The sequence below is a fragment of the Panthera tigris genome, chromosome B3 (genome assembly GCF_018350195.1).
Source record: "Panthera tigris isolate Pti1 chromosome B3, P.tigris_Pti1_mat1.1, whole genome shotgun sequence".
NCBI lineage: Eukaryota > Metazoa > Chordata > Mammalia > Carnivora > Felidae > Panthera > Panthera tigris.
Window position 1 is genome coordinate 71425730 of NC_056665.1, and position 27803 is coordinate 71453532.

The 27803-nt window shown below is 43.3% G+C and overlaps 3 protein-coding genes, 1 long non-coding RNA gene and 3 other non-coding genes across 19 annotated transcripts in view; 5 read left to right on the forward strand and 2 right to left on the reverse strand.

The window, feature by feature from the left end:
• The window catches only part of RNASE9 (ribonuclease A family member 9 (inactive)), a 194018-nt gene extending 187150 nt beyond the window's left edge, over window positions 1-6868 (reverse strand). For all 10 annotated transcript variants that reach the window (XR_006218715.1, XR_006218716.1, XR_006218718.1 and 7 more), the window contains exon 1: window positions 6641-6868. The gene's annotated coding sequence lies outside the window, so the exon portion shown is untranslated. The remainder of the gene's footprint in view (window positions 1-6640) is intronic.
• TRNAT-UGU lies at window positions 5973-6045 on the forward strand. The gene has a single exon. It is a non-coding gene; the product is annotated as a tRNA-Thr (tRNA).
• Window positions 6869-7142: 274 nt separating the features above from the next.
• Window positions 7143-7233, forward strand: TRNAY-GUA. Its single transcript is given in 2 exon segments — window positions 7143-7179; window positions 7198-7233. It is a non-coding gene; the product is annotated as a tRNA-Tyr (tRNA).
• A 1150-nt stretch (window positions 7234-8383) lies between these two features.
• TRNAP-UGG lies at window positions 8384-8455 on the forward strand. Its single transcript has one exon. It is a non-coding gene; the product is annotated as a tRNA-Pro (tRNA).
• A 426-nt stretch (window positions 8456-8881) lies between these two features.
• Window positions 8882-27244, forward strand: LOC102954112 (ribonuclease 4). 3 transcript variants are annotated; one of them, XM_042989339.1, is made up of 3 exons: window positions 22510-22617; window positions 22740-22883; window positions 26000-27244. In XM_042989339.1, the coding sequence occupies exon 3, from the start codon at window positions 26017-26019 to the stop codon at window positions 26452-26454; it is 438 nt and encodes a 145-aa protein (XP_042845273.1). In that variant the 5' UTR covers window positions 22510-22617; window positions 22740-22883; window positions 26000-26016; the 3' UTR covers window positions 26455-27244. The 3 variants fall into 3 exon arrangements, with proteins under 3 accessions (XP_007091420.1, XP_015397188.1, XP_042845273.1); XM_007091358.3 differs by lacking the exons at window positions 22510-22617; window positions 22740-22883 and adding an exon at window positions 8882-9085; XM_015541702.2 differs by lacking the exons at window positions 22510-22617; window positions 22740-22883 and adding an exon at window positions 13567-13640.
• Window positions 9012-21905, forward strand: ANG (angiogenin). Of its 2 annotated transcripts, none has more exons than XM_007091357.3 (2): window positions 9012-9085; window positions 20238-21905. In XM_007091357.3, the coding sequence occupies exon 2, from the start codon at window positions 20256-20258 to the stop codon at window positions 20694-20696; it is 441 nt and encodes a 146-aa protein (XP_007091419.1). In that variant the 5' UTR covers window positions 9012-9085; window positions 20238-20255; the 3' UTR covers window positions 20697-21905. The 2 variants fall into 2 exon arrangements, with proteins under 2 accessions (XP_007091419.1, XP_015397186.1); XM_015541700.2 differs by lacking the exon at window positions 9012-9085 and adding an exon at window positions 13561-13640.
• LOC122239545 lies at window positions 23412-26056 on the reverse strand. Its single transcript, XR_006218729.1, has 3 exons — window positions 25966-26056; window positions 25625-25822; window positions 23412-24345 (listed from the first exon to the last, which is right to left on the reverse strand). It is a non-coding gene; the product is annotated as an uncharacterized LOC122239545 (long non-coding RNA).
• Window positions 27245-27803: the final 559 nt, after the last annotated feature.

The window sequence follows — 27803 nt, forward strand, 5'->3', positions numbered from 1 at the left end:
AGGGGAACCTGCCCAGCAGGGCTGAAGGCACATGCCACGTCAAACTGATTCTACTTAGTGTTTGCTTAGTGTTTGGTTGAGGACATTACCTTAGAGATTCTCACTCTCAGTAGGTAACCATATGTTTATGTTTAGGTAAGTTCTCCACTTTTCCATGAGGATGCTCTGTGTGCTGGTATCTGGCACACCATTTAGTGACCACATACATATGAGAATTGGCACCTGAATTCAGGTACCACCTGGTTTCCTGGAATTTACACTTAAACTGTATGAGAGCTGGAATGCCCTTGGAGATTTTTAGTGTTTGTTTTACCAACAATTCCAGGAAGAGGAAAGTAAAAGATTCCATGGTAGTCCAGATTTCTGTGGGTTATGATATCCTTTTTTCTTTGCACATATATCTGCATTTGTTAGCTCTCCATTTCAAATACTTATTAATGCCCTGAGATGTGCTGGTCTCTTGGCTAGGTAGCTGGAGACTCAGAAGTATGAACCATACAACCTTCCCTTCAAGGAGCTGAGGTATAAGCTGAGGACGTTATATTAATGTATATGATTTTTTAATGTTTATTTATTTTGACAGAGAGAGAGACAGCATGCATGCTTGTGGGAAGGGGCAGAGAGAGAGAGAATCCTAAGCAGGCTCCTTGCCATCAGTGCATGGGCTCCATTCAACAAACCATGAGATCACAACCTGAACTGAAATTAGAAGTCAGATGCTCAACCAACTGAGCCACCCAGGTGCCCCGTTAATGCATATGAATCTTTTTTTTTACTTTTTTGCATATGATTCTTAAAACAAAATAAACTTAGTAGTCTATAGCTAAGTGCACTAGAATCTCCTTCCCTTTTTCTTTGCCTTCTCATTTGTTCTTTCTTTGTGTCTTTCTTTGCATTTTCAAAAAGATGGACACAGGTGGGGTGCCTGGCTAGCTCCATTGGTAGAACATGCAACTCTTGATCTCAGGGTTGTGAATTCAAGCCCCACCTTGGTGTAGAGATTACTTAAAAATAAAATCTTTTTTAAAAAGTAAAATAAGAAAAATAGGAATAGATAGGAAACCACAACTTAGAAGTAGGTCTGGAAGACTAAAAAATAAAATCAAAATATGTGTTATCTTTTGACAGTCTTTCATATAAGATGAAGAAATATGGGAAGGGGAACAGAACAATTTGATAATTTCATAAGCAACTGAATATATGTTGAGTGGGTAATGTCAGGCTGGATGCTTGCTTCCTAGGTGCCATGGGTCACCTCCATTATATCTGTCCTCTTCAGTCTTTTGAGAGTGGGAGTGAAATGGAAAGAACAGCAAGGATAAGAAAAAGTATCGTGGATTTCAGAGGAGAGAAGAGATGAAATCTATTTGGTAAACAGCAAAGGCTTTCTGAGTTAGAACAGTGAGATGGTCTTTCCAGGATAAGTAGTGTTTGACAGGTAAGGTGAAAGGGGAAATCACTCTAGTTGAAGAAATGATAAGCAAATGATCACAACTGAAAAAGGTGTGAGTTCTGTTTGGGGAATTATAAGTGGATCAAGTTGACTGGAACAGAGATCTGTTGTCAATATACACCTGTCATTGGGTAAATGTTGATCTGAATATTAGAAGACAAAAGCGATAAGGTAAAGAGGCACAGACTGAGAGCACTTTAGGGTACTTGAGAGTCTTTAAGTTGAAAACAATTTTTGCTGAAATAAAAAAGGAGGATTTCTGTAAGGATCCAGGAAAATCTCATAGATTCCAAAAGTGGAGCATGCTGAGGCCTCTGGAGTGGGCCACAGCCAGGGACTCAGAAGGTGTGCAGGCAGGCTCCCTCTCTCACTATCACCTCCCCATGCTCTCCCTTGTGTTCTTCCTACAGTAATGCCTTCTCTGCTTCTCAGTTCATGTGGTAGAATATGATTGATGTTACAGCTCTTCCAACTCTAATGTCCTTTCTAGTAATTGTGGGCTAATTAATTTGGACCAAACTCTTTGAGGAAAAATGATAAGAATATTGGATAAGATTTTACCAAATCTTCTTAAAAGCATCAAAATACTTAAAATGGTAGTAAGCAACGACTAGGCCAGAATCTAAACAAAAGACAGAATCTGAGAGGTAAGGGAAGCATTGACCTTTGTAGCTCTGAAGACACTTGCTAATTACTGCAAAACTGGGCTAGAATTTTGGCAGCCTCTTTGGGTGGGAGAAACAAGAGGGACAGATGTCAAGACCCAGCACCTAGCAAAAATAGAAAGTCTGGTGAGACACTCTCCCCAAATATTAAGTTTAAATTCGTAATATTAAAGAGCTGTTCCCATAAGATGAACAAGAAGTAAACCTACCTCTATCCTCCTACTTCCAATAATGGTTATGGAGCTCAGCAGAAATCAGCTGAGCTTAGCAAGGGAAAACAGAAAGAATGAGAAGCTGTGACTGCAGGTTTCCATTCTCCCTGATTTACAGCTTGGTAACATCATCTTGGAGGCTCAGCAAATGACTGGCCACTAACATTTTTTTAGTGTCCTTTCAGGTTGATGGTGCTCCAGGTGCCTGGGAGAAACCGAAGCTATATATATATATGTATATATATACATATATATATATATACATATATATATATATATACACATTTTTTCCCCAGGAAGTCTCCTTCATCTTGGCCCCCAAAATTCACTGCATATAATTTTGAAAAGACATTGAGCAGTGCTCATTGAAAAAGACCAATTACACAAGGAAACAAAGTGAAACAAAGTGACTTGAGTAAGAATTACCTAAAACAGTAGATAGAATACTATTGGAATTATCCATTATAGATATTAAAATGAATATAATTACTATGTTTAAAGAAATAAAAAACAAGCTGGTAAATGTCTGCAAGGAATAGGAAATTACAAAATTTGGCTTTACTGTTGGTGGGATTATAAACTAGTACAGCCGCTATAGCAAACAATATGGAGAATCATCAGAAAAATAAAAAACAGAACTACCATATGATCCAACAATTCTGCTTCTGGGAAAATACCCAAAGGAAACAAAAGTAACAACTTGCTCCCTTTTTTTCTCTTAAGTAGGCTTTGCGCTCAGCATAGAGGGCAACAGGGGCTTGAAGTCACAACTATGAAATCAAGACCTAAGTTGAGATCGAGAGTCAGACACTCAACTGACTGAGCCACCCAGGCACCCCTGAAAGCACTAGCTTAAAACAATACTTGCAATTGCATGTTCATGGCAGCATTATTTACAACAGCCAAGACATGAAAACTACCTAAGTGTCCACTGACAAATGAATGAATAAGGAAGTTGTTATATATAATATATAGTATCTAATATATAATATCTCACACAACATGTAATATAATAATATATGAATATTATTTAGCCATAAAAATGAGGAAATATTGCCATTTAGGACAACATGGATGGACCTTGAGGGCATTATGCTAAGTGAAACTAGTCAAACAAAGGCAAGTACTATATGATCTCACTTATATGTGGAATTTAAAAACAAAAACAAACAACCTCCCCCCCAAAATCATAGAAAAAGAGATCAGATTTGTGGTTACCAGAGGCAGGGGTTGGGGAGAGGGGGATAGGAGAAAGGTGGTTAAAAGGTACAAATTACCAGTTACAAGATAAATAAGTACTTAAGTACATGTAATGGACACCTGATGACTACAGTTACCCATGTTCTAGGATATATGTGAAAATCGCTCAAAGAATAAATCCTGAATTCTCCTCACAAGGAAAACTTTTTTCTTTTTTTTTCTCTCTCTTTTTATTGTATCTATATGAGATAATGGATGCTACTAAGCCAAAGCAGTGATCATTTAACAATGTATGGAAGTCAAACCATTATGCTGTACAGCTTAAACTTATGCAGTGATGTATGTCAATAATATCTCAGTAAAATTGGAAAAATTTTTGGCTTCATAGTTTTAAAAAAGAATAAAATAGAACTTCTAGAATTGAAAATTAGAATTTATAAGTACAATTGACTCAGTAGGCAGATATAACAGCTGATTAAACACAGCTGTAGAGAGCAGTATATTACGAGTATGTTATTCAGAATGCAACCTGGAGAGACAAAAAGAAAATATGGAAGAGAAGTTAAAAGAAATGAAGGACGAGGTGTGAAGGTTTAACTCCAGTTTCATAAACGAAGAAAGAAAAATATAGCAAAACAGCATTTGAAAAGTTGACCAAGAATTTTCCCAACCCGAAGAAAGATAACAGTCTACAGACTTACGAAAGCCCTTTATCTCACCATTGAAAAAACATAGGATTTCCCTCTGGTGTCATTCACTCCTGTTTTATACATCTAAATTGAAATCTTCCTTGGATTAATCTTACTGGTGGAACCTAGGTCACATGTCCACCCAGCTGGGAAAGCAAGTTTTCTAAGACAGACTTATATTATGTGAAATTACCAAATATAAGGACAATGTTCAAAAATGTTGGGGAGTCACTTATAGGACAAATGCCTGCAACAGAGCTATTCGGTTCATGTTCAGACTTTCTCAGTTTTCCTTTTGTACTCTCTTCCTTCAAGAGCACATGACTCTTAGAGGCTCTAACTCAGTGGATAATTCATGTAAATTGATCTAATCATGGCCTATTAATCTGTGGACTTCAGGACACGAGTATTCTAGCTATTGTACAATTCCCATAAACTCCTCCCATCTCACTTCAAATCCAGCCTACCTAAATCCCAGCAACTCACCCCTCTGTCCATTCCAAATACCTATCTCTCCTTTGGACTTTTTTTTCCCCCTCTGAAAATATCATCTTGCTTTTTTGAGATATAATATTTGAGAGTCCTCCCTGACTCTGGACTGACTCTTTATTCATATTTAACTTCAGCTGAATCTGCTCTCCCTCTCTCTCCCTCATTCCTTCCTTCCTTTCCAGTCCCATAACTGTCACCCTCTTGCAGCTTTATGGTTGAGTACCTGTACCGTGGCCAGTCTCTGATGTTCCTCTGACTCTGGTTTCTCTTCCTTTCAATTCATTCTGCATATCAATGCCTGGTGAGTTTCCATTTTCAATTTTTTAAAGGGCGTAACCTCATTCCAAAAGTCTCTTGGTCTCCTACCAACCTGTCTTACCTTCCCATGCTTCCAGGAGGTCAGACATCTGCCCCAGCCGCTGTTCTGCCTTGGCTCCTTAAATGCCTCAGTTTTTCTCACAACTTTGCTCATATATTTTCTTGTACCAGAGATCACTCCGCCCCCAGACTTGTGTCTTAATCTCCCTTCGAAGCGCAGCTCAAACCCCATCCCCACCTGAAGGCCTGCCTCTGTGATGGCTCACTGTGAATCTGCAAAGCTCAGCCCTGTCCACTACCCCCCTCACACCTGGCACAGCTACTTTTCACTGTTCTCTTTCATAAAAAAGTAAAGTTCTTTTATTCCACAAGACTATATGACAGGGACTTCAAGTTCAAGACCCTATCTGATGCCTTGTTTCTCGTGCCTAGCACAGAATTAGAGTTCAGTCAGTGTCTGTTGAATGAAGAAATGAATTAAATAACGAATTAAATGCTTGCTCTGGCGTGGAAACTCAAGCTGTAAGAAAGGTCCCTACATGTAAGGAACTTGAGGTAGGCGGTTGAAAGTCGGCGGCCATCCTGAGTCACAGAGAAAATCAGTGGGAAGGTCCAGTTTCAGCTGAGAGACCCATGGTAGGCAACTTCCTCTACGCCTGGTTTCCCCTCTTAATTTTCAGTGTGAGGGCGGGGAGGTGGACTGTTTCACTGTGTTAGATTGTGTTGGGTTAAGCAGATTTCTCCAATCTTAAAATAGTGGTGGTTGCTGTTACTGGCCTTCACACCGTGTTATCCCTAGCAGGAGCCTGCTGACCGAATTCCAAAAGTAAATTGATTGAAACGAAATTCGGATTTGATCTGCCTCCTACACTTGATCCTCTAACAAAGAACCAGCATTAAAAACTTTCCTTTTCAAAGAAAGAAGCGAGACATTAGCCCGCGAGGCCCTATAGCTCAGGGGTTAGAGCACTGGTCTTGTAAACCAGGGGTCGCGAGTTCAAATCTCGCTGGGGCCTGCTTGTTCTTTCTTATTGTTTTAAGTCTCTCTCACTCCTGGACCCCTTCTCTCTCCAGTAACTTTGACCCCCGACGAAATTCGGTCCTTATATCTTCTCGCCGCAGTGCTGACAACCCGAATAAACCACGCAGAGAAGCCACCTCGTAGGCGCTACTGCGCAAGTGCAGCTCTGCTGCCTGGATTGTGGCGGAGGCCATTACAAGCGGCGGGAAGCGCTGCCTGCCCCGCGGAAGTCCAGACTCTGTTGACCAGGCGGCGAAAGCCGTCTCTGAGGGCGGCGGGAGCCCTAGCGGGGCTGATGGCGGTGGGGGAAAAGAATGGGGTCCAACCGTCTGGCAGGCTTGGAGCCCAGAACAAGCTCCCCTCGCCAAAGGGGAGGAGCTGTCCGGGCGAGGGGTTCTGGAGTGTGGGCACTCCACCAAGGTGTACCGTTTCAGTGGGTTTTCGAACACCTTCAGTATGCCAGCGGGAAAAGTAAGGTGGAGACTTGGGTCACTAAGTTTGTTACTGACTCAAAGGAACTGTGGATTCCTCTTTACAAAAACCTTTAAATATTTTCTCCAGAAGTCTTCTCCCAGAAACAACGGGCTTACCCGTACGTGCCATATTCCACATCCTCCGCCTCCCCGAGTCTGTGGACGTGTAAACGGAAGAGAGCTGCAGCTCGCCAGTGCAGCCGCGCCTGGATTGGGAGGCGAGCGCAGGAAGGGAGGGAACGGGAAGGGGCGCCGGCTTGAGTCTCGAGTCCCGCCCTCCGCCTGGCGCCGGGTTCCGCGGCTAGAACCGCGTCTCCCACCGCCGCAGCCAACGGCCCCCGGGCGAGCAGATGCCCCCGCCCCGCGCGGCCACGTGATGCAAGGGACCTGGGGGTGCCTGTGAAGAGCTCATGGGTTGGCCCTGCTTTGGAACCCTCTGGGTGAAAGAGGGGAATCCCACTCTAAAAGGGTTGTCCCCAGAACTGCGGAAGTGGGACTTTTTTCACACGCTGGCTTTGTGATTCTGAAGTGTCCGCTCGCTGGCAGAGGATCTTTTCCCACGCGCCTCTGTTTATGGATGTCCTGAATAGGTGACTCTGGAGAGGCGCTACGTGTGCTCCCTTCGATAGCTCAGCTGGTAGAGCGGAGGACTGTAGTGCGCTCCCCGTGCGGTCATCCTTAGGTCGCTGGTTCGATTCCGGCTCGAAGGAGGAGTTCCAATTTTGGTGTCACCCAAGAATCCATCGCTCTCTTGTTTCTTTGGGGGGTCTTCTAGAGTTTCTTTGTCCAGACCTTATTCCTGTCCCAAAGAAAGAGTTTGAGCTTCACCAAGCATGTGTGAACAAGTGGATCCTGTTCGGCACAGGTTCTAGGGAGGAGGCGACTGCGAGCCAACTCTGGCAGCGAATTGGAAGGACTGGGAGCTAATTTTAATTTTCCCTCACATGTGTTCTTTTAGCTTCTATTTGATCCTAGATCGCTGCCTGAAGTCTACGGTTCGAAAACCCAAGACCACTGTTTGGTACAGAAGAACATTGTCTATAAACGCTGTATGCACATGTCTGCGCGCTACGGGCTGAGAGGCCCCAATTTGCAAAAGAAAACCCCTAAACTGTGACCCTTGTCCCGAGTGTTCGCCCGCATTCTATATACACAGCCATTCAGGGGGAGGCCCTTACAAGACAACTTTTATATATTTTTATACTTTTACAAAAAAGATTTTGAGCCAGAGCAGTTAACTGCAACAGGTTTGGACGTGAGTTGGGCTGAGCCTAGGAGAGAGAATTCCAGACCCAGGAAACAAGTGAGGCAAAGGTGGGGAGATGGAAAAGTCCATTCTCCCTTAGGGGCCTGAACTATCCCCACACGCGCCAGACGGCCGCACGTCCCACTGACCTCGGCTCCCCATATGTTGAGGCCCAACATTTCCTGCCCCTAGGGTGTTAGGCTCGCGCGAGGTAGCTGTACGCGTGTCCGGCCTGGGCTCAGGACACTACAGCCTCGCAGGCGAGGTTGGCTCGGACCCTCGGGCCCCCGCCAGGCTCTCTCCAGGATCCAGCTCGCAGCTTCAGCCGTCTGGCGGTGCTCGGTGGAGCCCAACACGCCGCCTGAGGTCTGAAAAGTCGCCTCTCTTCACCCTATCCGGCCTCTGGAGGGCTCCAAAAGGTGGATCGGGGAGAATAAGAGAAGCTAGAACCCGTGTCAGCTTTCAAAAGGGTGAGACTTTGTGAAGATGGGAGAAAGGGCTGCGAGGCAAAAGGTAATGTCACCACATGTATCAGAACTCTGGAGCAGCCTGGCGGCCAACTGTGAATGGAAAAGTAATGTTCAGAGGAAACATGGGCAAACCTCTGCTGTTGTGGCTCGTTGGTCTAGGGGTATGATTCTCGCTTTGGGTGCGAGAGGTCCCGGGTTCAAATCCCGGACGAGCCCAGACTTTTGCTTTTTCTCCTTCCTTCCAAACTACGCCAAAGTTAGTTCTGTACAAACTTTCTCACTTTCCGACTGTTCTGCAAAAGAAAGGTGCACTGGACGAACACGTGCCAGGTGAGGCTGATGAGCTATGAGGGAAGAAACTTCCTGGTCTCCTGGACTCTCCGCCAACGGACACTTCGGAGGGACCGCCTCGCTCCTGGGAGCAGGGACCGGTGTCCCAAGGCCCGCTGTCCCCGGAGGTCGCGTCCTAGAGGCCGCGACGCGTGGGGCTCAGGTCTCCAAGGCCCTCTCCTTTTCCAGGCAGGGACCTGCCCGCAGCTCCCGCTCCAGAGGCAGGTCCCGGCCGGAAGGGCCCTCTCGGGGAAACAGGGTGCGGTCCCAACTGCACAGAGGCTCCAACGCCGTCCTCCTCCCCGCCCCCTTTCCGCTGCATCCCCCGCCCGTCGGTGTAGCAGTGTACACAATCGCAAACTGACCCCACCCAGGATCCAAAACAGGATTCAAAAGAACGTCTTTGCGTCTTCTACCAGCTCCCTATCATCAAACAAGGGGAGGGAAAGAAGCCGGTGAGAAAAACCTCTCTTTCCGCCGCCCTGCGCGTTTCTGCAGCCTTGCTCCGAGGCCGAGGTGGGTTCACATTCCGCTCCTCCTCCTTGTCAGTAGTTTTACCAAGAGCGTTTTGGCCCGAGGAGCCCCTTCTTAGCAGAGTCAGTGTGGGGCTCTTCGGGGAGGCGTTTGCGGAATCGGGTTGGAGCTGCTGAGGAATGGGAAGGAAGGTAAAAGTCCTGTTCTCATACGAGTTAGCGAGTCTACATTCCCGCCCTGAGGTTTACTTCCCGCGGCTGAGCAGAGATGGCAGCACGACAATCTGTTGCCTAGAATGTGGGCTCAGAGGGGGAGCACAGAATTGGCGGACAGAATGGAGGCGGGGAGTGGGGGGCGGGTAGAGGGGGGAGACTGCACTTGCTCAAACCTAAGGATTCTTTACCTGGTACCCAGGTGGATCGCCAGATTGATGAAGCAGGCCTTGTTCTTTTTTGCCAGCATAACTGGCACTTGGGGCTGATGTTTTCATTTTCTGGTTACTCACATCTGTCTCCTCACCCTTAACCCACCCTCAGCCAGGGCTGAACTTCTTGGAGACCCTGCGAACAACCTCTAACCCAAGCTTTCTTACTAGAATGTTGGGATCCTTGGCCTTCTTACTCTGAGACAGTGTGTCATATGGTAACACATGGTAACACATGGGCGAAACAGAGCATCTTTATTTAGGAAGGACAGTAAAAACAGTTTTAGCATCATGCCAGGGACTAGGGAAATCGCAAATGAGGCAAGACCCTCCCTCTGTGTTGTTAAGAACCTTATAATCAAGTCATAAATGTAATCACTAGAAACACAAGTGACATAATTACCTGAATAGCACTGGCCAACTAACTTCCCAGAAGCAGCCTCAGGTATTCAAAGAACTCCTTAACTACAGTTACTAACTAGTTAGTGCCGAAGGACAATTTTGATACACTTTATTTTAAGCAACTCGTTTACAGATAAAGGGGGAGTAAAATATTTTTGAAATTCATGGAAATAGTCAATAGGTTTCCCTTAAACAACAACTTTCAGTGGCACCTTTAAAATAAGCTTTAATTTTCTAGAAATTGCTAGTGTGGAATACGAAAGCTGTGCGGTGTGCTGGAAAGCTTCTAGGTCCTGGAACACCAGATGTTCCTTGGAGAATGCATGTTATCTTTCTCTGTTCCTCAGTTTCCTTATCTGTAAAATGAGGCCTTGATAGTCCTCCAGGTCTCCCTCTTTCTTATTCTAGGACATCTTGGGGTGGCAGTGTGTAAATGACCCTTATATAAAAGAGGGTACTCTAGTAATGTGGAGAAGAGCTGTAGTTTGGCAGAGAAGATGGGGAAAAACCATTCCAGGAAAAGAAGAATGTTTCTGGCTATTGTTGAAAGGACAGATGTCAGGTTATAAGCAGGCAAAGGTAAGAGATTTGTCAAGCTATTTTTGGAAGCATTTGCCCATGCGATTCAGAAATTAAAGTAGATGGCTAAGAAAGTGGACCATATCAGGCCAGTAAAACCCCTCAGTAGGAGTTTTCACTTAATCCATATTTGAGCAAAGAGCAATTTCTGTTAATAGTAATTCTTAGAAGAACACCTTGAGATACCTGGGAGAGAGAATGGGCACAAAGCCCCACATTTGTTGACAGTACATGTGTAATTTTTGTCTTTGTTTGAAAATACACAGGCATGTAAGCAAGTGTGGCTTATTTTCCCTCAGTCATACTGCCCCCCCACCCACCCATTCCTGGAGATGTGATCCTTCTTTTCATTGGAGCTTCATCCTCTTTTAACCATTACTTCTGTTAGTCAATAAGTTTCATGCTTATAAACCTAAACAAAAGTTAGAGTTAAAACAAATTTAGAGATTAGTCATTTCTCTCCATCACCTAATTTTATAATTAGTGTTAAGGACAGAATTAAACATATGTACTCTGTCTAAAGGGTAAAGGACACCAGCACTTGAGTCCTTAGAAGGAGAACCCTAGGCTTCCTGTGTCTACATGCAAGGAAACTAGTGGCGTGAAGAAGAGACACAAGAAAAATTTCAGGAAGAGGGGAAGGACTTTCAAATTCAAGCTGTCAGAACATTTTTTAAATATATGAGTGGGGTTTTCTCAATTGACAATTACTTCACACCTATTAAAATTACTGAAAAATATAGATATAATTCCTTGTTGTAGGTATTTAGAAATACAAATGAGTAAGCACTTAAATGCATTTAAAATTTTTTTTTTAACGTTTATTTATTTTTGAGATAGAGAGAGAGAGAGAGCATGAATGGGGGAGGGTCAGAGAGAGGGAGACACAGAATCCAAAACAGGCTCAGGCTCTGAGCTGTCAGCACAAAGCCCGACACGGGGCTCGAACTCACGGACCACGAGATCATGACCTGAGCAGAAGTCAGCTGCCCAACCGACTGAGCCACCCAGGCACCCCGCACTTAAATGCATTTTAATGAAATAGTCAAACTTCCCCCCCAAAACCTTTCTTTTATGTTTTTCATCATAACCACATTGTGCCAAGCTGAAAAGAAAGGAAAAACCATGGGACCGAAAGCAAACCATTCCCCATTCACCTAACTGGCTTTTTGCATTGTCACCTATGTGGGGGAGGGTGTTAATTCTCCCCAAGTTGTCAGGTGAAATACCACAGGCAAAGAAGGGACCTGGCTGTGTGCAGAGGCCTGAGGCTGCTCCCAGCAATACAGCATAAAGCTAACATCAGAAGCTGGTCTGTTTGTGTGAGTTGGTGTTTGGCCTGGTGCTTCAGGCCATGGGACTGTGTGTGTGTGTGTGTGTGTGTGTGCGTGTGCGCGCGCGCGCGCGCGCTTTAGATGATTTGTCAGAGAAGGATCCTGTTAATCAAGTCCTCTTGATCTCCACAGACTGTGGGAGTTTGCTACTGCTTCACTGTCCAGGATTGCTGAGGCCATAGGGGTGTTGCAATGGGCCTGGCCGTGTCCTCCCCACTAAATGACTGACTAATAACTTTAATTTTTTTTTAATATGTGTTTATTTTGAGAGACAGAGAGAGAGAAGGCAGGGGAGGGGCAGAGATGGAGAGAGAGTATCCCAAGCAGGCTCCACACTGCCAGCACAGACCAACAACATGGGCCTTGATCCCATGAACCGTGAGATCCTGACCCTCAGCTGAGCTGATATCAAGAGTCAGACGCTTAACTGGCTGAACCACGCAGGCAACCCATTAACAACTTTTTAGAACTCAGCTCTTCAGCATCTCTTTAAATAGTGATATATGATTAATTTAAAATAGGTACCACTCTCAAATATCAGGTTTGCCCACAAAAGGAAAGTGAGGACTAGGGCACCCTGTTAGGTGCAGGTAGAGTCCCCACTCTGTGGGCCCCTTGTCTTGTTGATTCTCTTGGTACCTAACAGACTTTGAACTTTGGTATTTGGCAGAACAATCGTGTGGATCAGGGACACGCCTGTCCCTTCCTTTCCAGAGACTTCAGTAACCCTGAGGCACCAGGTACTGAGGGAGAGGCAGTTTGCGGTTGTGTGCTTGGCCCTTTTCTCACTTCCCCAGACTTTTTTCCTTTTAGCTCAGACTTTGGCACCAGACTTTTTCCTTTTAGCTCAGACTTTGGCTGGGAGGTGCAGGGAAAAGGGAAGAGAACAGGGGGAAAAAGTGAAGCTCAGGCAGGGCTGGGCCTCAACACAGCTGAAAAGCCAGTGAAGGTTGTCCTTTTCCAGGCTCTCTGTGTTGCCCACTCTTCTTCCTCCTCAAATCCTCAGGCCATTCCAGTTGCCTAAAACCATTCTTCAGCTGGGCCATAAAGCCCATGCCCAAGCATGTGTGAATCACAGACAGCTGTTTAAGGAGTTTATCCTCCTAGGAATTTTGGCATTGGAACAGGGACCAGTACCTAAGAAATGAAGGTCTATCCATGGGCTTTCAGGATTTACCAGTCAGCCAGAAGCAGAGCCTTCCTGGTAACCTTGGAAGCCTTCCTGCTCTACGTGGGAGTCAGGCCCACCTTGTCCAGTAGCTGTTGCCAAACCCAATTGTGTTTGTAAGACGTAAGAGAATCCAGGAGAGTTTGTGGTTGGGATTTCCAAAGTGAGATCAGATGGTATATTTCTAGAAGCAATGAGAGGTAACAAAAAAGCTTGGGGCCTAGGAGTTAGTCACTCTTTTAGATACTAAGAATGCAGAGATGAATGAAACCATTATTCCTCTCTAAGGATTCCATCTAATGGAGAGACAGAAATCATCAAAGGGTGATGGCTAACGACCTGTTTCCTAACCTGAAGTAAAGCCAGATCCATCCCACCCGTGTTGTAAGAACTCCAGATCAGCTCGCATTCTTCCCTGAGCATTCCTGAAGTTCCCAGGGGGTGCAAACATGTTTGCAAACTAGCCCCTTTAGCCAACATAGTGAGGCTGCCATTTGGTTCTTTCTTACTCCAGCTCCCTGGGGGAGGTCTATCCCTGCCCTAAAAGGGTCCCATGCTGCTGAGAATGCTTGAAGATGCCAACACACAGTGTCCTCTTCTTTTTTGATAGAGCACATGGTCTGACCTGTTGCTGTAGTTCTTGTCCAGACTCGACTCAACTCTGTCTCAACAGGAGCCTCCTCCAGGAAGGTATTTTGCCTCCTGCCCCACCCCCTACACCACCTGCAGTCAACCATGTAGTGAACTTGTTTACAGTGGTTTGCTGTGTGCTTCCTGAATCTTAAAGAGATTTCATGAAACAACCTTGATTTTTTATTGTAGAGCCCTCCCTGTAGGCCCCAGGAGGCCAGGTCAGAGGGGATGTGAATGAAGCACACCATATTCCTTGCCCAACACCGGTCCACGGCCTTGGCATCTTTCTCCCACCTCTTATCATGGCTTTCTCTATGGATGAATCCATCCCTGGAGCGTCACAGACTGACACAAATAGGCTTCACTTGGGCTGACCCACTAGCTTTTCACCCACACCAGGACCCACCTGAAGTCTAGAGTCAGCTTGGGACCCCTGCTCCATGCTGGCCTCAGCACGGTGTGTCCTGGGTACAGAGAATCCCCCAAAGGAAGATGTGGGCAACTCCTCCTGGGATGGGTGGGACTGTGAATCACCTGGCAGGACTCAGAGAAGGCGCCGCTCATGCTGAGTCTGGAAAGATGAGTAGATCCGCTCCCCGAAGATGAGGGGTTTGAAGTCTGCCTAAACCATTCCCCTGCTGTTTCATCTAGGAGCTTCCTGACTTAACGTAACACCTACCTCACACAGTCCTGGTGACAGTTAAATATGATCACGTATGTGAGAGCATCATAAAACGAAAGGCAATGACTAATTATTATGATTATTATGATGATTTCAAGTACAGTTATTTTATTGGCAGGCAGCCTGTCTTTACTGACACCTTCTCAAAGACAGCCAGGCGGAAAACAGGTGGATGGATGACAAAGGAGGGTTGAGGATTTTTTAAAAAAGAGCCCTGTTGGAGATGCCACACCAGTGTAGATGGTTGCTGAGGGTCTGTGAAGCAGTTGGCAGCCTGCAGCTACCTGATATTTGAAACTATAGGATCTTTATAAAGTGACCCCAGTGACCTTTGGCTCAGTTGGCTTGTTTCTATTCAAGCAACAAATCCAAATCTGCTTTGTGAGTAGATGCAGTATCAGTGTTGCACTGATGGTGGAGATAAATTTCGCAACTGTGTTACAAGGAACAGAAAATTGAGTGCTTGCGATTTATCTCTTGTGAACAGGTTAGGATGAAAGGAAGGAGAAGCCCAGGAAATACAGCCAGGAAACTTCTGAGGGTTAGCAGCTGGAAGGTTGAGGTCACAGGCAGGGTATGAATAGCTGTCACGTAACCTTCTCTGGGAATACTTTCCTGGTTCTGTGAAGTCGATGAAATAGCCTACTTATCATTTTTCATGAAACAAAATTATGTGGGTAAGAACAAAGGACAGTGAAACAGCATCGTCTTACTCTGCAGGCTTTCTCCAAGGCGGTTCTTGGAGATGGCCCATAGGATCAGAAACAACATCTTCTGGATCCAGATTACTGCATGTCCTGTCATGGGCAAGAGTCAGAACCACAGACATCAGAAATAGGCAGCTATGGGACAAAAGGCCATGTTTATCAAACTTGGCCTTCCAGAACAAATTTCTAATCCATTCAGATGGGTTAATATTTGACCCAGTCATGCCCAGGGAAAAGGTGAATGACTCTCCTTGTTTGTCCAAGAGCAGTGTCCTTGGTTTTCATGCCTCTGCCAGGATCAGAGATCTTTAGATCTAGTCTTCCCACTCCATTTATCTGATCACTATATAATCAGAACCAAAAGGGGGCCTCTAGGTTCACACAGCTGGAACCCATCTCCAGGAACAAACAGCTGGAACCCATCTTCAGTTGGAGGGAAACTTCCAGACTTTTGTAAGATTCTTCCTCCTGGGTAATCTATTTTTCTGTTTGTTTATATGTATACTATTTCTAGACATCCATCCACTTCAGTGAAACCATTTTTTCCCTTTTAAAAACTCTTGGTCCAAGTTCACAAATTAAGAAGGAAATAAGTCAGATTCTAAAATGTAAAATGCAAACAGATTTCTTCTGGGATAGCCTAAATGTAGAAATAAAAGGAAATTAGTGATACTGGGAACAAGTGGAGATTTAGAAGGGTTTCCTAAATTGTGATAAAGTCCCCACAGATCTGGGAAAAGCATTTGCTGAAGGGTATCTGGACCCCCACCCTCCGCCCCTGATGTCATTTGTGGCTTAACAAGGAAAGAAACAAAGTATATTTTAAATTTGTTTTCTTGTAATCTTTCCTGTTAATTCTTTCCTTAAGAAAGTTTTGGGTCTTTTTGAAAGCACAATAGAACAACACATGGCAAAAGCAAAAAAAAAAAAAAAAAAAAAAAAGGTACACTGCAGGTTGAACAGAAGAAGGAAGGAAAGGGGACAAGGGAGGAATATGCATTAGGTGTCCTGCTTCCACTTTGGAGAATATTGCCCTAGGACAAATAAAAGTGTGAGACCATATTTATGGAAGCTGTAACCATAGTCACTGATCATAAACTGTCTAGTTAACTCCCTAGTGAATAAAGTTTGATAGATCTCTTGAATACAAAGCATTGCCTGTGAGGAGAGAGAATATTAGTTTTTGTGAAGATTAAAGGATTGTTTGAGGCAGAAGGTAAAGTTAATCTAGAAAACAAATTGTGGGACAAATTCCAGTAAGAAAAATGTGATGGTTATGTGCTTGGGTGTGGAAGGACAAATGTGAATGAATTTGACCACCAGATCTCTGTACCCTTGGCCTAGGCAGATTTGCTTCCCCACCACAAATAATCTCTTACTTGTTTTCTCCCAATTCCATTTGACCTCTCTTTAGGGGAAGTTTAGTTTTGAGTATATAAGTGAGGAAGTTATGAGTGGGAGAGCAGATGTTGTTACTGGTAGCCCTAGTGTATACTTGCTAGGATTGGTTTCTGGGTGGCTGAGGGAGTTAAGATTGCAGTAAACCTGGGCAAACCTCAGCTAAGTTGTTACAGAATGAATGTACAAATGCTGCAAATCAGAAACAAAAATATTCCTTACCTCTAAGGCTAGGACATGAGGGCCTTCAAGCTCCAACAAGCAAGCGGTTTTTTAGGATGTGAAGTTCCTGTGTCATGTCAGTCCAATGTCTTAACTAGAGGTGAAGCCTTAAGAGATGATGTGTCTCAGTCAACCTATCGTCTGTTTCTTCCAGGTGGTGCCTTGTGCCACCAACTACACTTAGACACAAACTTGTCTCTGCAATTCCATCCTGGTGGAACTAGAAAAGGCTTTTATGCTTAATGAGAACCACGGAGAAAGAGGCATTTAGAGTTAGCAACCCTAAAAGTTTTACAGATGAATACAGTAGGCCTGGAGAGGAAAATGAAGTCAGCCATTAAAAACATAATTATTGAGGGTCTACCATGAGGCAGACACTGTGATTCAAGGTGACTAATATCGGCTCTGCCCTCCTATAGATTACGCACCAGTAGGAAACACTGACAAGTAAACAGGTCATTGTTGGCCCAAGATCACATAGATAATGGCTTGGAAATGGCACCCATGAAACCTGACAAGAGATAACCTTTATTTTATTATATCCTTGTGGACAGATCAGCTTCGTGACTTTTGCTTTAACACTTATATCTAGTAAAGTGTCCTTGATCTTAATATCTAAAGCATAGAGTGTTTGGACAGACACTCTTGGCAGACCTGCCAGCTCATACTCCCTTCTGTGAGCAGTGATATCTGCCCCACAGCCTGTTAACACTGGCACTTCCAACAAGCACCCATGGTCTCCTCCCTGGCGCGGAAACCCTTGGCAACATTCCTATCCACCACTGCCACCTAATGACTCTTTTGGGTACTACCAGCTCTGGTTCTACTTCCTGATTTTTTTTTTTTTTTTTTTTTTTTTTTTTTTTTTTTTTTTTTTCCCTTTTTAACTCTGGGATTTCTCCCTCTCTGGCAGAGAGGTGTTGACTGTGTGGTCTCTAACGTCCCTTCTGTCTTGACATCGTGTTATTCTACAATACCTTTGATGTTAGAAGGCATTGCTGAACAGGAAACTTAGTTGATTACAAGTCAATAAAACTTTGATGAGGTCTTCCAAAAAAAACTAGAAAAAGAAAACACAGCCAGGAGAATGAAAAGCTCAATGTAAGTGTAAAGAACTTGGTAGATACTGTATTGGAGCAGCAACCATGTAGGAATACTTGTTATTCTTTTAGGAGTGGCTCTCCTCCCTGCAATGATGTGCCACTTTCTTGCTAAACTTCCAAGAACACAATTTCACTTGATTCTATTCCAAATGATACTCTGTGTGCTTAATGGAAACCTTTTCAGCCGCTGGTTATTTCAGTATTGTAGAATGGTCAAAAGATTCCTCAGTGTCTAATCTGGTATTTTTCAGCAGTGTACCAAATTTGTTTATAGTTATTATGAAACAGACAAGGTGGATCAATGCCAAATGTTGATGAGAATGAGAGCTCACTTTGCTTACTCTGTCACATGCCTTCCATGTAACCAGCAAAACCCTGGATCATACTCCCAGGGCTGTTTAGCAACAGGCTTACTGCTAGGACCTATTGCCTCTGTAAGGTCTACCAAAATAATTTTATATGAAAATAATGTTTATTGACTTACACACAAAAAAGCACAACATAAAAATCAATAATTAATTTAATATCTATGATAATATACCATCTATTATTAAATTTAGTATTCAAAAGAATTATATTACATTCAAGAATAATTCAAAGGTCAAAATTTTCTCCCATTATGAGAATTTCTCAGTATGTGTGATGATTGCCAAAAAAACCTAGCTGTTCATAAATTAAATTAATTACTCATAGACAATTTGAGAAACAAAATTATAAAAATCACTTTCAGATATTCAGTGAAAAGTCATTTTTTTTTTATTGTTGGATATGGGGCATTCACATGTATCTGATATAATGTGTAGGACTATGGTTTTTTTTTCTGACTTAGGTAGAATCAAGATGATTTTTTTCCTCAAATTTTTATTTAAATTCTAGATAGTAAACATATAATGTAATATTGTTTTCAAGGACTATGATGGTTTTAAAAGGCACTGAATACTCTTTAAGGTTTTCTTCAAAGAACTAAAGGTATAGTCAGAAACTACTTGCTGCAAACACCAAATATCTTTCAATTCTCAAATCTACAAATTTCATAAGAAATACAATCTTAAAAGTCCATAAAGAATTTCTTTATTTTGCTATCATCTATACTTGTTTAATTCTATTTTTTTTTTCTTGAGAGAGAGAAAGAGAAAGAGAGTGCAAGCAGAGGGTTGGAGGGAGAGGGAGAGAGAGAATATTAAACAGGCTCCAATGCCCAGTGTGCAGCTGGACATGGCTAGATCTCACAACCGTGAGATCAGGACCTGAGCCAAAATAAGAGTTGGATGCTTAACCAACTGAGCCACCCAGGCGTCCCTAATCCTATTTTTAATTATCTATCACTGAGTAAACATCATGCTCCAGGTAAAAAGCACCTTGTTTACCCTGTGGGTGTGTTTGAGTGTCTGACACACCGCCCCTGGGATGTGTGAGTTCTACAGTTTGAGATTGACAGCTCCTGAGAGAGAATGGTGGTGATCCTATTCTCCTTGTTCTTCCTCTGCGAAAAATTTGAGAAATCATTGCAGCAAATTGTAAGGCCTTTGACTTGAAAAAGTCTAAGGAGGGGTGCCTGGCAGGACTCTTGATCTCAGGGTTGTGAGTTTGAGCCATAGAGTTTAAGGGGGGAAAAGTGTCTAAGGAGTTGTTTTTATTTTGTTTTTGTTTTTATCACAAGGTAACATCATTTGCCTGTGTGTAACAGTCTGTGTACACGTGCAGGAAAAATTAGAAAATATTCTCTGAGGGGCGCCGGGGTGGCTCAGTCAGTTAAGCGTCCCACTCTTGATTTTGGCTTGGAGCCTGCTTGGGACTCTGACTCTCTCTCTCTCCCTCTCTCTCTCTCTCAAAATAAATATTTTTTTTTTAAAAAAGAAAATGTTATCTGAGAATGATTCAAAGTGTCCCCAATGCATAAAACAACTGAGGATAAGCTTTTATTCTTCTTCTTCCAGCCCTCCTCACAGCCGGCTTACTAACTGACTTGAGTATCTGGCATCCTGTCTTCAATAGTCCTCTGATCGACCCTTCCCTGGGCTCAGGGTTCCCTCTAAGTACCCCTTCTTCATAGCTCTTGCCTCCTATTTTACTGTCTCATCTCAGGAAATTGGAGCTCCGCCCCTTCTCCCTGGATGCACCATCCTCTTTCAGGGAGGCATTTGGTGTATCTTGATGGTCTTTGTGTTCCAGGACCTAGCACAGTGTCTGGTACCCAGTAGGGACTTACATAAAGGTTGTTAATATGTTAATCAGTGAAGTAAAGAATGTGGATGGATTTTGTAATGCTGTGATTGATAGAAAGGTAAATAGTGATCCTAAGGGATAGGAAAGAATGGTTGGGGCAGGGAGTTGTGTTCAGGAAACTTTTAATTTGACTCTGCAAAGGAATGGACTGATGAAACATTTGAGATTAATGAGGAAGGGAAAAGAAAAGATGTAATTAGGTGACTGAGGATACCTGATTCTAGAAGCTCTGTCAGAGAGGAAAGTCCCTGTCCTTTTAGCCTAATCTGGCAATGCCATTCTGTGCCCCGACCACACCTCCTTTTGCCCTTGGCAGGAGCCCCTGTTGGAAGAGATGGTGATGGGCCAGGGCCCCCTGTTGTTGGTCTTCATGCTGGGTCTGGGTCTGACCCCGCCAACCCTGGCTCAGGATGACTCCAGGTACAAGCACTTCCTGACCCAGCATTATGACGCCAAACCAAAGGGCCGGAATGACAGATACTGTGAAAGCATGATGGAGAGACGAGGCCTGACCACACCCTGCAAAGACACCAACACCTTTATTCATGGCAACAAGGGCAGCATCAAGGCCATCTGTGGAAATAAGAATGGAAACCCTTACGGAGAAGCTTTAAGACTAAGCAAGTCTCCTTTCCAGATCACCACCTGCAGGCACGTAGGAGGGTCTCCCCGGCCTCCCTGCCGGTACAGAGCTACACCAGGCTTCAGACACATTGCTGTTGCCTGTGAAAATGGCCTGCCTGTCCACTTTGATGAGTCTTTTTTCCGTCCATAACCAGCAGGCCACAGCTGGCTCTGCTCCCCTTTCCTTGCATTTCCCTCCACACCCCAGAACAGTGGTGGTAACATTCATTGCCAGGGGCCCGGAGAATGACCTGCCTGGATCTCTTGCTTTCCTTTTTACAACATGCTTAAGAAATAAAAATGACTCTGAAATCAGTAAGAATCAAAGTCTTCTCACTATTGGCCTATAAATCTATTAAAACCCCATTTTCTCTACTCAGCTGCTCCCTGAGAGGAATGGATACAATAGAAATGCCCTTTTCCTTATCAGTCAGTTCCTCATTAGTCAGTAGGGAGGTGGACTTTAGCTTTTTGTAAAAAGAAGGTGGTTAAATTCATCTTACAGAAAGAACTAGGAAAATTCCAGGGCTTATGGTAACTAAGCAGAATTTTCAGAAGGGGCAAATAATAAGCCCAATATTACTTTTACAAATGTTAAACCTTGAGAAAAGTTGAGGACTAAATACCAACAGATTAATCACACTTTCTCTCTTTCCCACACTCATACATGTAATCTTGCATCAATACCAAAATCCATGCAGAGTAGACACCTCTTATCTTAAGCAGGAGCTAATTTTTTTATGTTGCCTTGAATGGAATACTCCCCGGATATTCTCATGGCTATTTTATATAAAGATCAAAAAGTGATTACTTTATCATTCATTCATTCATTCATTCATTATTACAGTCTTTTCTCCCTAATCTCTTACTTTATCAATTAATGTCTGGCAACTGTGAGATCTTTGGGAAGGCATAGAAAGATTCCAAGCTTATTTTTTATTCTTCTTCAACTAGATTTGGTTTTCAAGTAAACAGAAACTTAAGTTAACGACATTCTCTTTGTAAAATATACTTATCAGTCCACAGGTTAAGTGATTAACTTCCTGTTAACCTAATTCCTATCAACAGGTGCCTCAATATTTTATTTAGAAAGCAGTTAATAAATTACAGTTATAAATTACAGTTTGCCATCTTGTGAGTGTATAACTGTCGTGGTCACAGTATCCCCAGTGGTGGCCTCCCCTGCTGCCCACATTGCTCTTAAATGGGCCAAAAACCCTGGTTTCTCAATACTCGGGTTATAGATCAGTGTCTAGGTGCCATCTGGGAGAGCTCAGCCTCCCTGAAAATATTCAGATTTGGGGAGGAAGTGATGGAGAAGTAGGTTACAGGTGTATACTCAGCACATGAATCTGTCTGCCTTGAGTTATCTATTTCAAAATTAAAAACACTGTCATTAGAGAGAAGAATTTTCCGAACCTTTCTTATTAGAAAATGTGCCTTATCATAAAACCTCAAAAACTCCTTAAAGAGTAAGAAAATTCCAATTTGTGGTAGAATGTTTGGACGCTTTCTCAGGGTCTCCAACCAGTACTATGTCCTTGATATGAGGCAAAGTGACTTCCATACAGATCATTGCCCCTCTCTTGATATAGAAGGTTAAAGGCACAGACCATTATTATATTGATCACACCATATTTGAGAAAACTCATGTCTTCTCCAAACATCTGCTTAGAGCATTACCATTGCAAACTCTGCTCTAGTGTTGGGTCAAATGACTGTTTCCCCGGAGATGACATGGCAACGGGCTGTGGGTGCTTCCTGTCCTGCTTTTGGAGCTAGTAGCAGCTTGGTGGCCAATCCTAGCACTTTTTACTCTGGGTCTATTGTTCTCTCACCGTCAAAGGTGTTTAGAATGAAATGTCAAGTCACAGGCAAGTCATTTCATCTGGAGTGAATCATTTGAGGAGTTGCAGTACTGGTCAGCTGTACTTTACTCACTTTGCAAGGGAAAGAGAAGAAAAACTTCAAAAATGTCAAGTCCTTTGAGGAATGGTCACATTCAAGGAAGAAACTTCAGTGCAATTTGGACAGGACAAATTTCTCTAGAGACACAGCAGAAATGCTAGTAGGTGAGATATTTCAGCTTAAAAGGGGCCTTGTAATTTCTTGGGAATATAGGTACTCTACAAAATAAGGGGGAAGGGATCCAAAATGTATGCAGTTTGGTGCAGTTATGCGTTATTTTTATCAGATTGAAGGAAGCAAAGGAAAACAAGAGGAATGGAAATTATGAAAAGATCATTGCCAACATTTACTAAACACTATCATGGGCTGGGCGTTGTGATAAGCACTTGACATTGATTTTATCATTAATTCTTCATAACATCTCTAAGAGGTGGGTATTACCATTATGCTCATTTTACTTATGAGAAAATAGGCTGAGAGATTAAGTAATTTCCCCAAGGTCACACAGTTAATGTGGCAAAGCTAGGTTTTGGGGATCACCATATAGAAATTAGTTCTTATTGAGAGTCAATCTGGTGCAGTGGAGAAAGACTTTGGGACAAACTCTGACCAAAAACTATGTGTTGGGATGATTCAGGCATCATTTGATTTTCTGTAGTACCTAGCACCCTGAGATGTACCCATTGACATCTACATTGGACTTCGGTTCGCAAATATTTTCCCGTGTCTTGTTAAATCAGTTCGTTATTGTGGCTGAAGCCATGGGTTTGTTCTTATATGAATAGTTCAAGTTTTCTCTGTAGTCAGTTATTTTGCTGAACCATGATCTTGGTCACAAAGAAGGATGAGAGAAAGTAGACAGAACTGTGCAAGATGAGAGGTGCAAGATCAGATCTGGGAAAAACAACCCAAAGTACATCATTGTGATGCAGCCATTACCCAAGTGCTAAGTGTGCCTTCAGAAGTTGTATCCATGGGTGCTGGGGTGAGGAGTAAATTGAGCATCATTTCTCCCATCCATCCTTCTTCCCATGACTCCTTCACTTCCCTCTTTTCCTGACTCCATCTGTCATATCAGCTGCAGGCACAGCAATATGACATAGAGCTTTACAACCTTCTGTGCACAGGCAAAAGGTGGCTGTGAACATAGAAGGTGGCATGTAAAAGAATTATGGTTATGTTTCATCCTGTCATTACCACTAACCAAAGTGTAGGCTTTAGGTGGAACAGATCGCAGGTCCCTCATCAGCCATTTCAGTCACTTACACGCGTGATCCGGCATCAGGAAGCAGCACCTTTGCAAACAAAGGCCAGTAGTGCCCATATATGTCAACCCAGGGGTTCAGCTGAGGCCAGCCCTTGGACTGCACATGTAGAAATGGGCCAGTCTTCCTCAAAAAAATTGCCTTTGCTATTGGGATGCTCACTCCCTGTTGAATTGGAGATTTTTTTTTCCCTCTACTGAGTCAACCCTGCCTCATCATAAGAGTCAAGTAGTTCACAGTTTGAGTTCATGTCAGTCCCAGACTGACAGCCAGAAGGCAGCATCTAGCTAGTGAGTTAGTGTGGTAAGTGACTCCCACCTCCACTCCCACCCTATTCCACCCCTGATTACATTCTGTTGCTAGAGAGAACCAACTCTGAGCACAAACATCTATAGTACCTTGGATATTTGGGACGTGGGGTGGGAGAGGCAATTAGAAGATGGCAGAAAGAGTACAGATTTTAGAGCCAGATAGGCCTTGGATTCCTTTCTTTAATTAGTCCCTAGCAGCAATGTTCTGAAACTATATCACAATGCTTTCTTTGTTGTTGCTCCAGAGGTGTTTGTTTGTTGACTCTGTAAAATAAATGTTTATTTCCCACCATCAAGAGGTGCCATCACAAAGATCCTGCAGCCAGAGAATACAGAGAATTACCAACAGCTATTGACAAGACAGGCAGAGCATCAAGGATAGATGCAGGACAATGGAGTATATCAGCAGGGCCTAGTTTTTTGGGTTGTACATAGAAACAGAAAAAGAAAACCCCACAATCCACATCCTTTTATGTGGAGATTGTGCTATTTATATTTCTTTATTTATTTTTAAATGTTTATTTATTTTTGAAAGAGTGAGAGAGAAAGAGAGAGCATGAGCAAGGGAGGGGCAGAGAGAGGGGGCACAGAGGATCTGAAGCAGGGGGCTTGAACCCATGAACCGTGAGATCATGACCTGAGCTGAAGTTGGATGCTTAACCGACTGAGCCACCCAGGTGCCCCTACATTTATTTTTTTTAACTTTGTTTTAAATGTTTTATTTATTCTTGTGAGAGAGAGACAGAGTGTGAGTGGGGGAGGAGCAGAGAGAGAGGGAGACATAATCTGAGCAGGCTCTGAATCTGACCTGTCAGCCCAAAGCCCGATGTGGGACTTGAACCCACGAACAGTGAGATCATGACCTGAGCCGAAGTGGGACGCTTAACCGACTGAGCCGCCCAGGCCCCCCAAGATTTATTTTTTTTAATGTTTCTTAGCTTATTGGTTAATTCCACAAGCCTGGAAAACACCTTCGCGCTCTATATCCATTTCACTTCATTTGTTCACAAGCTCATGTATTTCGTTTATTAGTTTATTCAGCCAATATTTACTACCTTTAGTGCACTGAGACTTGATAGTCTGCTTTTGTAGGGTTTCTTTATGTAATATTAACAGGATTTCCAAAAGGCCCTGATTTTAATATCATAGGAGAATAGCCAGTTAAGAGGAAAATTAAATATTAATACTAATACTAATACCTAATACTGCCCCGACCTCTTTTCTGTACTTCTTCAATTCCAGATATAAGGAATTAAAATCAGTTCATCAGCTTTCTTTGACATATCTTGAGTCTAGTGGCACCTGGGTGGCTCAGTCAGTTAAGTGCTAAGTGTCTGACTCTTGATTTTGGCTCAGGTCATGATCTCACAGTTCGTGAGTTCATGCCCCCATCAAGCTCCGCAATGCCCATGCAGAGTCTACTTGGAATTGTCTCTCTCTCTCCTTCTGTCTGCCCCTCCCCTGCTCTCTCAAAAAAAAAAAAAAAAGAAAAGAAAAGAAGAGAAAAAAGACATATTCTGAGTCTATCCAAATTTTTGGGAATCAGAGTCTCCAGAGGACTCAACACTCCAAAGATCACATGACTGGAGAATTACCTCAAGAAATAGTCAACTCCAGTTTCACTTAGCTCTGCCTTTTCTTCCTGTTCACGCTCTAACCATACAGGCCAGATACAATGGACAGCCACCCGGTCAGTGTCCATCCTGAGTTATTGTGCTCAGTGCAGCAACTTCTCTCCATAAAAGAGAACGACTCTTGCTTCCAGAAAAAGCCATGTTTACATACTCTTTGCTCTAGCAAAAGCAAGACAAGAAAAGTCGTGAGCAGAGAAGAGTGAGGAGCTGATAAGGTACAGATAAGGAGGAAAGAGGAGACTAGAGTTGAGGAAATGACAGTTTGCCATTCTCTTCACCTCTCTCCGGTGCCCAAATCTTACCTTCCTTTCTCCTTCCCCTTGGGCTTCTCTCTAGGCATCTCCAAGGTCGTGATGGCTCTCCAGAGGATTCATGCATTGCTTCTGCTCTTGCTGCTGACCATGCTGGTGCTGGTGCAGCCCTCCTATGGCCAGGATCGCATGTACCAACGATTCCTGCGGCAACATGTGGACCCTGAGGGGACAGGTGGCAACGATGCCTACTGCAACTTGATGATGCAAAGACGGAAGATGACTGTGCGTCAGTGCAAACATGTCAACACTTTCATCCACGAAGACATCTGGAACATTCGTAGTATCTGCAGCACCACTAATATCCAGTGCAAGAATGGCAAGATGAACTGCCATGAGGGTGTAGTGAAGGTCACAGACTGCAGGGAGACAGGAAGTTCCAGGACCCCCAACTGCAGATATAGGGCCTTGGCAAGCACCAGGCGTGTGGTCATTGCCTGTGAGGGTAACCCCGAGATGCCTGTACACTTTGACAGATAGACACCATCCTGCAGGGGTGACAACCCAGCCCTTGGCCTTCAACTTAATGCGTAAACTGCAATGAGTAATGCATTTGAGCTGCCCCAGGCTCTGTCTCCTCTACTTCTTATTCTTTTTCTCTTTATAACCCATTCTGTTAAGCACATTGTATCAAAGAGAAATGGAGACATAAAATGAGGCTGGGCTTTTCTATAGTAAACTTTTTTGCTTTCTTTTATCATACTGGTCAGTTGAGCTCTCTCATCAGATCCTATCCTCTGGAATTTAGTCATTATCTGTATTTATATAGCACTTCAAGCATTTCAAAGTGCTTTCATCTAAATTATCTCATTTTAATAGCACAGCACTCCTGTAATGCTGCCTGTTGTATGTAGGAGCACAAAGTTAAGAGATTTGCTGAAGACCATGAAGTTAGTGGAATAACTGAGACAGAAATCCAGTTGAACTGACTACCAATCCAGGGCTTTCTCCACTTCATCACAAGGAGCGTTTTGAAAGTAACTGCTTTTTGTTGTTTCCCAGAGTCAGCTGTTGGGAGAAGCATTACAAATTTGGAAATGTATGCTGGCAAATGAGAACTCTATCTGTGTGATTTGGCTCCCTTGTTATGCTGGGCTCTAATAAGATCAGGAAATGATGCGAGGAATTTTCTCTCTCTCTCCGCGACTTTTGAATCACTCTAATAAGTCAGAATATTAAAAATGTACTAGATCATTTATGACTTATTCACTCTTCCTGACTGAAATGTTTTTCATGTTTTCCTTGTAATAAAGGACATAAACTGCAGGTATCTGAGAAGGCTGTGCTGTCGTTCTTTTGGGGGGATTATTTTTTCCCTTCTGGGTAGGGAATAATTCTTTGCATTCTTAAGTTTTAAGTATGCACACACCTTAATATCCTCATAAATTCTGGTCAAAGACTAATGCCTATCAGATCCATGACCATGACACAGAAACCTTTGTCTCATTTACTCAGAGGAAGAGACCCCTCTCAATTCTTAAATCCTTTCCTTCTCCCTCTGACTGTTTTAAACAAACTGGGGAGATGTATGAAGATGCTAGGGCTAAAGAAAGGAAGTGTGTGTGTGTGTGTGTGTGTGTGTGTGTGTGTGTGTGTGTGTTTGTAAGGATAAACTGAAATCATTTGAGTTACAGCAGATACAGAAAGAAATCACTTTATAAATGGATTTGGTATACATATACATTGTGAAATAATCACTACAATTAGGCTAATTATCAAATCTGTCACCTCACTGTTTTGTGTGTGTGTGGTAAGAGCACTTAGGATTTATCCTGTTAGCAAATTTCAAGTATATAGTACTATTTCGCCACCTGTTAAACAAAAAAATT

Bases quoted from the DNA above. Each gene is read 5' to 3' on its own strand.
- ANG (XM_007091357.3), top strand. From the start codon at position 20,256: ATGGTGATGGGCCAGGGCCCCCTGTTGTTGGTCTTCATGCTGGGTCTG.
- LOC102954112 (XM_007091358.3), top strand. From the start codon at position 26,017: ATGGCTCTCCAGAGGATTCATGCATTGCTTCTGCTCTTGCTGCTGACC.